General features: G+C 35.4%; 2 protein-coding genes across 7 annotated transcripts in view; one reads left to right on the top strand and one right to left on the bottom strand.

Moving 5' to 3' along the window:
- LOC125046109 overlaps positions 1–6,818 on the top strand; it is a 30,644-nt gene extending 23,826 nt beyond the window's left edge. For all 5 annotated transcript variants that reach the window (XM_047643749.1, XM_047643751.1, XM_047643748.1 and 2 more), the window contains 5 exons: positions 1–71; positions 465–562; positions 1,020–1,190; positions 1,682–1,864; positions 2,376–6,818. The exon at positions 1–71 is cut by the window's left edge and continues 39 nt beyond it. In XM_047643749.1, coding sequence (XP_047499705.1) covers positions 1–71; positions 465–562; positions 1,020–1,190; positions 1,682–1,864; positions 2,376–2,471 — 619 coding nt within the window. In that variant the 3' untranslated portion in view covers positions 2,472–6,818. The remainder of the gene's footprint in view (positions 72–464; positions 563–1,019; positions 1,191–1,681; positions 1,865–2,375) is intronic.
- Positions 6,819–8,833: 2,015 nt separating this feature from the next.
- LOC125046130 (conserved oligomeric Golgi complex subunit 5-like) overlaps positions 8,834–12,500 on the bottom strand; it is a 12,682-nt gene continuing 9,015 nt past the window's right edge. For both annotated transcript variants that reach the window (XM_047643780.1, XM_047643779.1), the window contains exons 16-18: positions 12,328–12,436; positions 11,047–11,250; positions 8,834–10,256 (exon numbers count right to left, since the gene is read on the bottom strand). In XM_047643780.1, the coding sequence (XP_047499736.1) occupies positions 10,047–10,256; positions 11,047–11,250; positions 12,328–12,436 (523 nt within the window). In that variant the 3' untranslated portion in view covers positions 8,834–10,046. The remainder of the gene's footprint in view (positions 10,257–11,046; positions 11,251–12,327; positions 12,437–12,500) is intronic.

Raw genomic sequence — 12,500 nt, 5'->3', positions numbered from 1 at the left:
GATATACCTTCAAACCCTCATTTCTCAAGCTCTTGATAATAACTTCCTCATGGAGATATATGAAGAAAATGGTAAGATTCAAATATTAGTATTTTTACAGCTCTGTAAGAGAAAATTGGCATTTAGTATAGGCTATAGTAAAGACTAAGATCCAGAAAATATAAATATCACAAATGCTATTATTGGTACACTGTAAAACAACTCTGTTTCTGTTTTTATTCAGTGAATAAGAGCAACATAATGAAAGGCTTACAACCTGCACTGATGCAAGTATGGCAAGCTGTCCATTAGTTATAATTATACTTTGATTACATGCAGGACCAGAGTTGTATCATGTACTAAACATGTCTGTGCTTTGGATAGTCATTCTAATTTTGTTCTTGTTTTCAAGTTTGAGCTTCTTATTTGCTGGTTCCTGCTAATGTTAATGAGGGACTTATTTTTAAGTGTGTCATTACTTTCAGATGATTACTTTGTGGAAAGAGTGAAAGTCATTGATGAGTTAGCAGAACAGAGAAAGAGAAAGGTCCTTGAAATAGTCCAGTGGAATGAACAGTTTCGGGTAAGAGAAATGCCAGCTTTTGTTATATTTTGTGATTTTAATTTTGTTTGTATGTATTCTCATTTTTTGTGTTTGTTTTTTGTTCATCAGATGTTTATATATATAGAGAGATTTTATTATTTTCTCTTTTGATGTGCTTTCCTTGTTATAAAGAAGCAAAGAAGAGTAGATTTGCTTTTGTTTTGGTGTTTCACGACTAGTTTAAGCCACAGATACAGATATTTTTTATGATTGAGCAGGTATGAGATTTGATTTTATGAAAGTAAAATAAGGTATATTTTCATGTTCTAATGGAATATCCTGTTGGTGAAATACTTGGAAGATTTTTCTTTTTGAGGAGTTATTTTGTTAATATTCAGGCTTTATTTTAATTGATTTGATTTTCAGTTGTATTTTTTTGTTTATATTTTCCTTATACTCATTCTTTCCATTCTTATTCTGGGTGGCAACATAACAGAATTCCTTGGACACCTGGCCGTGCATAAACGTTATGATTACCAAAAACGCTGAGCAGTGCCAAGCGTGTTCCAAAGCGCCGGCCACCAAGCTGTCTCAGCTCTATGGGCAGCCGTACAACCAACAGACGCTACGATCTCGAGAACCCATGCCTTCAGAAATCGATGCCAAGGTAGGGTGTTGTGAGTGTTGTGTTGTATGTTTGTATTATTTTATTTATTTATTTATATATAATTATTATTATTATTATTATTATTATTATTATTATTATTATTATTATTATTACTTGAATTTATTGTGATGGGGGGGGCATCTTTAACCACAGATTTGGTATAACTTTTGAAGTTAGTTCTGTTTTGTTTGATAAACTTTTCTTCCCATATTTTTGCAACAATCATCCACCATGATTTATTTTCTTCAAAGAATGAGAATCCTCAGTTTTTGAGATGGTCCTTATGTGTAGTCTGTCACTACCATTATTTTTGTATTATTTTTATATAACAGCCCTGTAACAGTGAAAATTTCTCAGTCAAAGTTATTGGTAATTTTAAAAACATGTATACACCCAAAATTTCATAGCTTGTTAGCTGTCTTCTTTTTTAATATGATAATTTTTGTTTTCCTTTCAACATCTAAAATTACTTTAACCCCTTTCTTTCCCAGAACTTTGAGGTGTGCGATCGGTGCTCTAACATCTCGCAGATGTACAATAAAGTGTCCCACCAGAAGTACGATTACTATTCTCAATGCAAGTCGACCGTGACCAATATGCGGGTGACCCATCCCGACAAGCACACAACAACCATCCTCAGAGACTTGCTAGCCAATGACCATTGGATCATGGGGGTAAGGACTGCACTTTGGTCAGAGCTTTTGGGGGATTTAGACAAGTTTGATGATTGGTGAGAGAGCTCTGGTTTGATTTTTGAGTTTATCACCTGTTTTAAGCAAATTGGATAATATGCTGTTCGTGTCGTTCATCTAAATTGTTTGTCTATAATTCAGTGAGGTTTCCGTTTCTGAATTGGGGATAGTTACAGCTGTTGTAGCTAAAGCTGTAGAATAACGAGCTTCATGAAGTAAGAGATATGATTCTGATGACATAATGGAACTGCATCAATCGCAGTTCTTGTTTCATGAGGGTTTACATTCTCATTTATGCTTTTTCTATATTTGTCACAATGAACCTAACTCAAGCTAAACTAGTAGATATATATATATAGATAGAGATAGAGATAGATATAGATATACATAATCTTTCATCTTTTCTTCCCTCCTTTCCCGCTTTTCTGCTCTTCGTTTTTCTTTAGTTGTGCAATATGGCAGTAACACTGATTCCTGTTTCTTGCTTCAACAGTTGTTCCGGTCAATGTGCACAACATGGATCAAGGTGGACAGACTTTACCAGGAGGAAATGGAAAATTTAAAAGAAAATGAAAACGATACAACGTGATTGGTAGCTGAACAGTGAGAAACAAAACAGACAGACAAAAGAAATAAATCGAAGAGTTAATCCTGCTGTTCGAACCGTGTTTGTGATGGATTTTGTAGGGGGAGAAAAGGACGAGAAACGAAAAAAGTAACAGAAGTGTAATAGGAACAGTTTTAAGATATTAACTAATAGAAAAAAATGTATATTAAAAGGATTACCAGTGATGAGTTTGCATGGTTGGTCGAAACCAGCAAGTTGGATGGCATTAATAAATAAAAAAGCATGAGGTAATACTTCTTCAGCATCAAACCATCAAACAAGCTTTGTGTCAGTTCTGTTCCATGTCAAAATTTCTTTTTAATATTAGAATATAAAGATGTACGAAAGTAGCAGTGCTTGTTGTCAATTTTTATATTTGATAGAATAAGTGTGGAAACACCTCACAGGGCACTGGTAACCAGGAAAATCCCAAGCAAATTTTAACGAAGGAACGCTGAGTCAAGTTTCATGATGTGCACAAGACGTCATGCAGTGAAATTGGAAAAGAAATCATTACATACTTCATGTTCATTTGAGAAGGGATGAAAAAAATAAAGAGAAGGGAATATGAAGGAAGCTATAGTGACAGAAATACTTATAGGATTTCCAGACACTGTTGGAGATGATTAAGTGCAGAGGGCAAGTGCAAGTATTATGCATTCACAAAGATCAGGTGTGCTCTGACTACTGTCCAAAAGTTAGTGAGACGTTGAACTGCAAGATGATGATGTGTATAAAGTGAAGACTGATAACTAACTGTTCCACTGAAGCAAGTTAGCCAGCAACTAGGAAAAAACTGGTCCCTTTTTTTTTTCTTTCTTTCTTTCTTTCTTTTTTTTTTTTTCTTTTTTTTTTTTTTTCTTTTTTTTTTTTTTTGACTCAAGTAGTTATAGTTGAAGTCAAAAGTGAAAGTAAAAGTGTATATATATATATTTCTAAGAAATACAAAATCATGAAGGGAGGCGAGTGAACATTACCCTATGGAAAAGCAAAAGGTGGAAAAGGAAAGATTACCACCCCATTTTTAACGTTTGTGCGAAGAGGCATATTTTCCGGCATACGACTGAAGGAGAGGATCAGAAGTTGATTTGAAGATACAGTAGAACTTCTTTAAACCGTGAAGTGGGGCTCCTTGACTTCAGTGACTGTAATAGTATCCTAGTTTCCATCAGAATAAGTTTAGAAATGGTGACCTGATTGTAATGCAAACTTCCAGCAATCTTCCTCAACCAAATTTTCTCATAGGATATAAAAGTCTGTATGTATTTATTTAGAAATATTGACAAATACATGTTGTCATTGTGGCCAAAATCCTCAACTCTGTTAAAGCAATATTGTGCAGTCAGTTCTACCACCAAAAAGTTATTGAGAGTGTGTATATCTGAATTTCAGATTATATGCTCCAAGTTACTCTAGTAAAAATTTGTTTTAAAACATTGTTTTTCAGTGAATCATTGTCTCGTAGACTGGGAAGCCCATGGGATAGCGTTATTTGTTTTTAGGAGTTCTACAGTATGGTCATGTTGATGTTACACTAAAGAACTATTCCAGTACTGTTATGGAAGTGATACAATGGTGGGTCATGGGGAGTTCTTTGTGCTCACCAGTGGAGATTTCATGTCCTGAATACCTTGTGCTTTTGCTGAAGACCTGTCATTTACTGTAGTTGCTGCTATGATGAGCTGTTCTTGTGGTAAATTATATCTACAGCTACCAGTATAATACTTGTTCTAGAGAGCTGGAAAAGCCTTACACAAAAGAAAAGGGAAGAGAAATGATATGAAAGTACAGAGAGACCAGAAGGAGAAAAGCATTTCCTGCAACCTGAGAATGCGATAGTAATATCATAATATCATTAGATGTAGTTCAGATTAAATGCTGTAGAGATACTCATACTTGATATTACAAGGAGAAGAACAAGAGATGGGTAAGATGTCAGTTCGTGCAATGCGATGGTGTTCATTATATTTATTTTTTCTTCCAGTGGCATTGTCTCTTGCATTAACTTTTTTTTTTTTCTCTCTCTCTCACTCTCTCTCTCTCTTTCTCTCTCTCACCTTTTCTCCCTTATTGATGGCAGAGGTACACAGATAAACCTTTCATCCTTTAATGGTGATACCGAGTGACTTTAAGATAAGGTGAATTTTATTTACAGACCTTGGCTTACGATTGTAAAATGAATAATCATCAGTGAGCGTGACTTGTTTCAAGAACTCATATTCACTAGAAATAGCAAGCCTGGGCAATTACTTTAGAGAATTTTTATTCATGTTGTTGGCACAACTAGCTAGCAAGCTAGGTAAAGGAGCTAAAAAGTATAAGCATGGAAACTAAACTGCTGACCAGGGTATCAAGGGAACAGTCGCCTAGAATCGTGAACCATCTCATTTTTATTTGACTTATCTTAAGTTATTGTAAATCTGGATCCTGGTGTTATCTCAAAAGTATTTTTTATATATCACAACCTGGACCTGTAATATGATGATGAAGATGATGAGCACATTCTCTTTTATCCTTTACATTTCTCAGTTTCTGTGCGTCTAAATTAAAATAACTGAAATTTTTGTAGCGTCATGGAGTTTACAGTTCTGTCCTCAAATTTTTTTTGTTTTTCAAGGGGTCATGTTATATTTAAGGAAAATATGCTTTTTATTTCCTTTGTCTTACTGTAAATTGTTGTGCCAAATGTGGGAAAGCTCAAATTCACAGAAGTAATATGTTAATTTGCAGTAAAGTTGTTCTGCAATTTTATTTTTGTTATACAGTTTCTTTATAATAGAAACACAAAGCAGGTACAGATTGCAATGAAGTTGGAGGAAACACACAAAAACAAAAGTGATGGGTGTAATAGCTGTTAAGTTTGATGGATCTTCGTACTGTGATTATGCTCTGAATTGTTAACAAGCGTTCGTTATGCCAGTACAATGTCCTGCAATGTATGGCAGAGCTGGAGTTGCCATGACTTGCCTCTCTTAAAGCCAGTCATGGTAAATATGCTGGGTATGGAATAACACAGGTAGCACAAATGGTCTGTTCCTGAGTTGAGGTAAAACAAAGGCCCTAATTTGCAAAGAAGATCAGTCATCTTCTTTGGCAAGTTATAGCTACTTTTTTTTCTTTTCTTTTTTTTTCTTATGGACTCTGAGGAATGAAAGCAAACAATTTTTGGTTAGATTTAAAATAACCAGGAAAGATTTTCGTTCTAGAAAGATCTTTTGTATTTGTGATATCTACTGCTTTTAGAGTTCATTATTGAATGATATCAGAGTGATTTTAAAATGGCAGTTGTTGAGTAGATGGGTGAGAAAATTAGATTCTCATATGTTTACACAAGTTTTGTTTTTCTTTATGTAATGTTGAGATTTAAGCGATGGTAATACATGCAAGAAAGATGTGGATTATTCATGGGGTTAGAAAAAAAGAAAAAGAGTTGACAGGTTCTTGTCTGATTAATAAAGGGATCCTCTTTCTGAAAGCATTTGACAGGTGAATATTTTTTATTATAAAGATATTTTATATGGAAATGTTTTCTGGGGAAAGATGAGTACCTTTCCAAGCTCATTTTGATTGGTCTTCCATTTTACGTTTATGCATTATACTCTGCTTTAAATCAGTTTTATCATTCTTCTTACTTCTCTTGGTCTGACTGTTGAAATGTCAAAAATGTGATTCAAAGAAATGAGGAGGAAGGCAGTAGTACCCTCTGCCGCTATTTCCTTTCTTCAACCTCACTTGTGTTTGTCTTTGTTTTTTACGCATAATATATATCTGTGTTTGTTTGTGTGTGCGTGCGTGCGTATGAGTATGTGCATATGAGCGTGTGCATGAGTGTGTGTGTGTGCACATGTGTACATGTATATGTACTTATATGTACATGTTTATGTCTGTATATATTTTCACATAGATTGCATGGGCCTGGTGTTTATTACCTTGTTCTCTGCCTTTCAGTATTGATGTGTAATGGAAGAAGGCTCAGTTTTTCTGGTGTATGTGTGGATACAAGACATGGACTAAGGCGAGAATTTCCTATTTTTATGTTGTGGTATTTGATATATTTTGTATTTTTATATGTACTGTCTTCAGTTAAGTAACTGTTTTATCATTTTTTTTTTTCTCTTTCTTTCTTTTTACTTGTTGAATATTCATATTTTATTTTGTGGACTCCATTTATCTTCTCCTAGTAGAGAAAATCATTCTTGTTCTATTTATACTCATACTAAAACAGAAAAAAGTGTATCATCACAAAGTGTTTGTAGAATGAAGCAGCCTGCTTTTCTCTCTCTCTCTCTCTCTCTCTCTCTCTCTCTCTCTCCCTCTCCCTCTCCCTCTCCCTCTCCCTCTCTCTCTCTCTCTCTCTCTCTCTCTCTCTCTCTCTCTCTCTCTCTCTCTCTCTCTCTCTCTCTCTCTCTCTCTCTCTCTCTCTCTCCCTCTCCCTCTCCCTCTCCCTCTCCCTCTCCCTCTCCCTCTCCCTCTCCCTCTCCCTCTCCCTCTCCCTCCCTCTCCCTCTCCCTCTCCCTCTCCCTCTCTCTCTCTCTCTCTCTCTCTCTCTCTCTCTCTCTCTCTCTCTCTCTCTCTCTCTCTCTCTCTCTCTCTCTCTCTCTCTCTCTCTCTCTCTCTCTCTCTCTCTCTCTCTCTCTCTCTCTCTCTCTCTCTCTCTCTCTCTCTCTCCCCCTCTCCCTCTCTCTCTCTCTCATAATGTGGACCTAAATAAACTTCATAGTCATGGACACTTCTTTGTTCTTGCAAAAATATACATGTGCACAAAAGAGTAAACTATTTTATAGAATACATGATACAGGGCATGCAAACAACTTTTTTCTTTCTTGCTTTATCTTCAATACTTCTTAACAATCTGTAAAAAATGGTGCTGTTTGATAGCAAATTGACAAATTAAATATCAGGTATTTGAGTGATCAGGTTATAGCTCATTGTTTAGGGTATAAGCCATAGTTGGTGAGCATGATTAATTTTTTATTCATCTGTGTTTTGTCATTTCTTTCAGTTTTGTGGAAATATTTAAGAGTTAGCAATTCGCGGTTTCCTTCAAAAGGGAAGAAAACCCTTGCCCTTGGTAATGGTATATATGTACAAATTCATGATTGACTTGAACTGCATATCAGGCAGTTATGCACAGAGCAGTGTTCATATCACAACTTGGTAACTCATCAGGTATTTTTTTGGTTTGCAAGAATCATATCCTTGGTGAGTGGCAAGGGGAGGGGGGAGGGGAGGGGGGAGGGCATGAGAAACTGTTTAATAGGTAGCGAGTCTTAGCAACTGATGAAATGTCTCTATTATCTGCTGTAAGTTGAATAGTGTTTAGGTTGTGTTTACATGAGAAGGTATGATTCAAACCATGCATTACAGCACTTTTTTTTTTTTTTTCTTTTCTTTTCTTTTCTTATTTCTTTCTTTGTTAGGTAAGGAAATCAGTTAAAGAGAGAAATTAATTTTATGTTCTTAAAATATTGCCATGATTAATTTGCAAATTTGTCAGTTGTAAACAAATATATATTTAATAAGCTATCTTTCATCGTACATATGGACACCATAATTACAAGTATATAGTGACCATTAAAAAACAAACAAAAAACGTTTACAAGCCCAAGTGCAGTTTATTAACCTGAGTAGCACTGACTAACCTTTAATTATGCCAGCACGCATACTCCCTGTGTTTTATTACCAGTTTATACCGGAACAAAGTGTTATTGTCACAAAATTATTATGTAAAATAATAACAGTCTTTAATGCAGCGGCTTCATAGTATTGTACGACTGAAATTAGACAGAATGCGTATGAACAGGTGAAGTGTGTATATTGTAATACCACATGATTTGAATGTCAAATTATTACTTTTAATAACTGCATATGAGAATACAATTTTTTTTGGATATTTCTGATATAATTCTTCAAGGAAATGCATACAGGACAATAATAAGCCTTCTTTTCAGTCTGCAAGATGCTGCACAGTAACTGTTGTGTGTATGATAATGTATGTAATTAATTTTTTTCATACAGAAATCATAATTTATGAAATGGCTGGTATGAAGGTTTCATAAGAACTGTGTTCATATATTGTAGTATTGTCAAAACATTTCACTTGCATATTAAACACTGGTCTTTATATTGACTTCTAAGCAGAGATAATAAAGCGACAAGACCTGTTGAACAGTGGGCAGTATTTACTTATTTAACTTTTTTTTTTTTTTTTTTTCTTGTTTTCAATTGTTATACATGGAACACGCAAATATTTGTACAGATTTTCCTCCTGATTTCTTTCTCTCTCTTTCTCTTTCTTTCTTTCTTTCTTTCTCTCTCTCTCTCTCTCTCTCTCTCTCTCTCTCTCTCTCTCTCTCTCTCTCTCTCTCTCTGTTTTAAGTATGAAAGTATTGTAAGTATGCTCCTTAATAGGGTAACTATGGTAAAGTGGATAAGTGTACTGACATAGAGGCAGTTGTATTATCATGTCTTTTCCCCCACTAAAAAAATATATATAAAAATATAAAAAAAATCATACGCTAGGTAATATCTTCTTGTGCAACGGGACCTGGAAAAATAAGAAAACGAGTTTGTAATAAAGGAGTCGACAGCGAATGAGCAGGAAGTGGAGGTATTGTTGGTATCAGCAGGAGAAATTTCCACTAATAAATGTACATTTTCCTTTCTTGTGTGTTATTATTTGTCCTTGCATGTATGCACATAAGGTATGCTCTGTTCAACTTGCTTTCACCTATTAAAATATTTGCTGGGCTGCCATACATACCAAGCTATGTCTGGAAAGTCTGTCAAGACTGGAAGACTTGTTGAAACCATGTAAGCTATGATAACTAAAATAAGAAACTAGTATACCAGATTCTTACTGCACAGCAACTATTTTTTTCTTTTTTCTTGAGCTAGCACCTGATTTTCACCTTTCTGTTCCTTTACCCTATAAATTTCAGACTTCCAATTAATTAATCATTCAAATCTGAATGATGGCAAATGAAATAGAAAGGGATGTTAACAAATAATGGTGCTGGTCTGTTTTGATCATATGACATTGTAGATCAGAATGGTTGAGATATATACAATAAACTACTATGGTAACTGCTCAAATTTGACCATTTTCCAACCAATATAAATTGTTAGATTTATATTTTTCCAGAAAGACTCCAAAGTTTTAAATAAGTACCAGAACACACTTTAAACAAATTTCTTCCAACTTCATCCCACAATATTCATCAACTGGAGCTTAACTGGTGGTTAAAGAAAATGCCATGCTTCATCATATTTTAATCTCTCAACTTCATAACAAAATAATTTAGATTCAAGACTTTGGATACCTGCATTGTGCAATCACTCAAAATCAATTAACAATCAAAAACATTGCTTGAGGTCTAGGAGATGGTACAATAAGAAAAAATATAACAATAAATTAAAATACACGTGTTCATTCAGCATAAAACCTTCATAAGCTTTACAGAAACAAAACTCAAGCCCATACTAAAGGCAAATATAAAATATATGTATATGGATCAGAAAACCTACAGCCCCAAACTCCAAACACCTTCACAATGTCTAAGAAGCACTTGACATTCCATGCGCACTCATTCCTCTCTCCAAGAGCTTGAGCATGACCGGATATACTGGGGCAAACTGTGTGAGGTTGCGTGATCTGACATTGGCTACGTACGCCTCCAGGGCACCTCTCACAAGCTGCAATCTCTCGCGCTCATCACGATGCTCATCCAGCCAGTTACTATACCTGCTGACTGACCATCCAGCAGTCTAAGAGGGAGAAAGATGAGAGGGGGGGGGGGGGGGGGTCTTTGGTTAGTAACTCTCCACATCTTTGACTGTATCAAGTGCTAAAATGAGTTGAAAAACAGTTTTAGTAATAAGATGGTAAGAATGAATTCAATGTCAACATTAAAATCAACTATAACAAGGATAGGGTTAATATCATATTTATGAAGAAAAGAAAAATGATGGTAGTAAAACTATGATCACTAATTATTAATATCAGCCATCAACATAAAACTGTCTGACAAATCTATACCCAGCTACGTAAATTAACCCAATCGACACGGATGGCAAGAATAAATGCTATGCTCCCTGTCATGTAAGTTCATCTATTACATATAGATGGCTCTACAAGTGTTTAGTCACCAAGAAGTCAGCTATTAGTCCTACCAATATCCCTTTTTACCCTAATCTTTGATTTTTGGAAAGCTTCATTTGTATTATATTATTGTCTTTATTGTTACTAATACTTTATTTAGTAATCATACTATCAAATAGAATAATAACAGTATCAGTATTAATAGCATTAGAAAGAAAAACACATTTTTCTGTAATTTCAAGGAATGGGGAAATCAGGAATGATCACTAGTGCCTACTGATAGACTCCTTGGTGGCTGAGCACATGTGGAGCCATCTGTATGTAACAAAATTCACAAAAAAATACAGGGGATAGTACATGAATCCACTGTCATTGAGTTCATAGCACAAAGAATCTTAAGAATATTTAATAATCAATTCTTTTATGAGCCAAAACAAATGCATAAACATAATCTACCTGATGTGGAGAGCGAAGTTCCGGAGGAGCCTTAGCAAACAGGAAGTGCAGAATGACAGAGTAGGGAATGACATCTCCAATGCTGGGCGAAGTGCTGATGTGGTCTGTCGTCTGGAATAGCAGCGGTCGGAAGGTCCTCACGATGCGGTATGGCTTGCCCAGCTCTGATGGACGGCTGCACAGGGGGTTGATGGCCAGTTCCATCTGGGAGATAAGATAAAGTGTGAACACAAACACTGTGCCCCCTCCTGACACCCTCACTGACATCAAAACTATGAACTATGAACAATAATGAAGTAAGAATGAGAGTATTTATAGGTGAAGAGAAATCTAAGTTGAGAATTACAATACATACCTTTGCTATATGATGAATCACCATATACATATTGTTTGTGCTTAATCTGTAGTGTAGTGTAATAATAAAAAAGGTCTAGGCATAGTGGAAATGTGTCTACCAAATGTGTCTTGTGGATCCAAGATGATGCAAGGGGGAGGTGGGGGATTGTATTCATATTTTTTCAGTCTGAGCTGAATCAATTGAGCATGGCCTTTCAAAAACTGGCAGGCTGCTTTCCCAGTGTCAATTGGAGGGAGGGAGGACATATTTCAGGTACTGTTTGGCAAGCACCTTCCACCTATACCCCATGAAATCCACATCTATTCCCCCCTCCCTTTGTAAACCTTTCCCCCTCTGAACCAATAACACAAGTGCCTCATGGAGCCTCTTTTGACAAACAGTAAGTATAAAATAGAATGAACATAAACATATGCATTTCCCCATACCCTTTGTATCCCTTTGTTTCTCTGAACCAATCACATGAGCATCTCCTAATGTTGTTCCCACTTACTTTTTATACAAATAAATGTATCAAGTACAAAGAAAATGAACACCCCAAACAAGCAAACAACCAAATACCAGTCATACCGCCTTCACCCTGCATGCCTTTAACACTATGACATCTCACAAATGCATCACAAGATACCACACACAGAAATATTTCCACATTTATTTGTATACATGTATATGTATACAACAATGAGTTTCTGGTGGGTGGAAGAATGAGTAGACAATAGTCAATAAATAAATATATTGAAATAAAATTTAAAAACTAGTGAATCACATACAATTACAGTACACAATAGGGAAAACAAATAACATTAGTCATGAAGTTTATTATAATTAAATAAATGAATAGCAACAAAAATACAGACAACCTCAATCAGTCATATTATAAATATCAAACCATCCTACAAAGTCTAGAAACCAAATTGCTAACAAACCTGGGCAAAATCTGCTGCCAGTCGCAGTTTTCCACCATCTCCTATTGGACGCAAGAGACTTGCGTGACGTACAAACAATTCTAGGCATCTGCATGCTAGCATATGCACACTGCAAAAACCAGGATTTACATTAGTTAACATAATTATTACATACAAGGATCCGAGCTAAAATG

The sequence above is a fragment of the Penaeus chinensis genome, chromosome 38 (genome assembly GCF_019202785.1).
Source record: "Penaeus chinensis breed Huanghai No. 1 chromosome 38, ASM1920278v2, whole genome shotgun sequence".
Classification (NCBI taxonomy): Eukaryota; Metazoa; Arthropoda; class Malacostraca; order Decapoda; family Penaeidae; genus Penaeus; species Penaeus chinensis.
The sequence above is the reverse complement of the archived record's forward strand: the minus strand, read 5'-3'. Positions and strand labels throughout refer to the sequence as shown.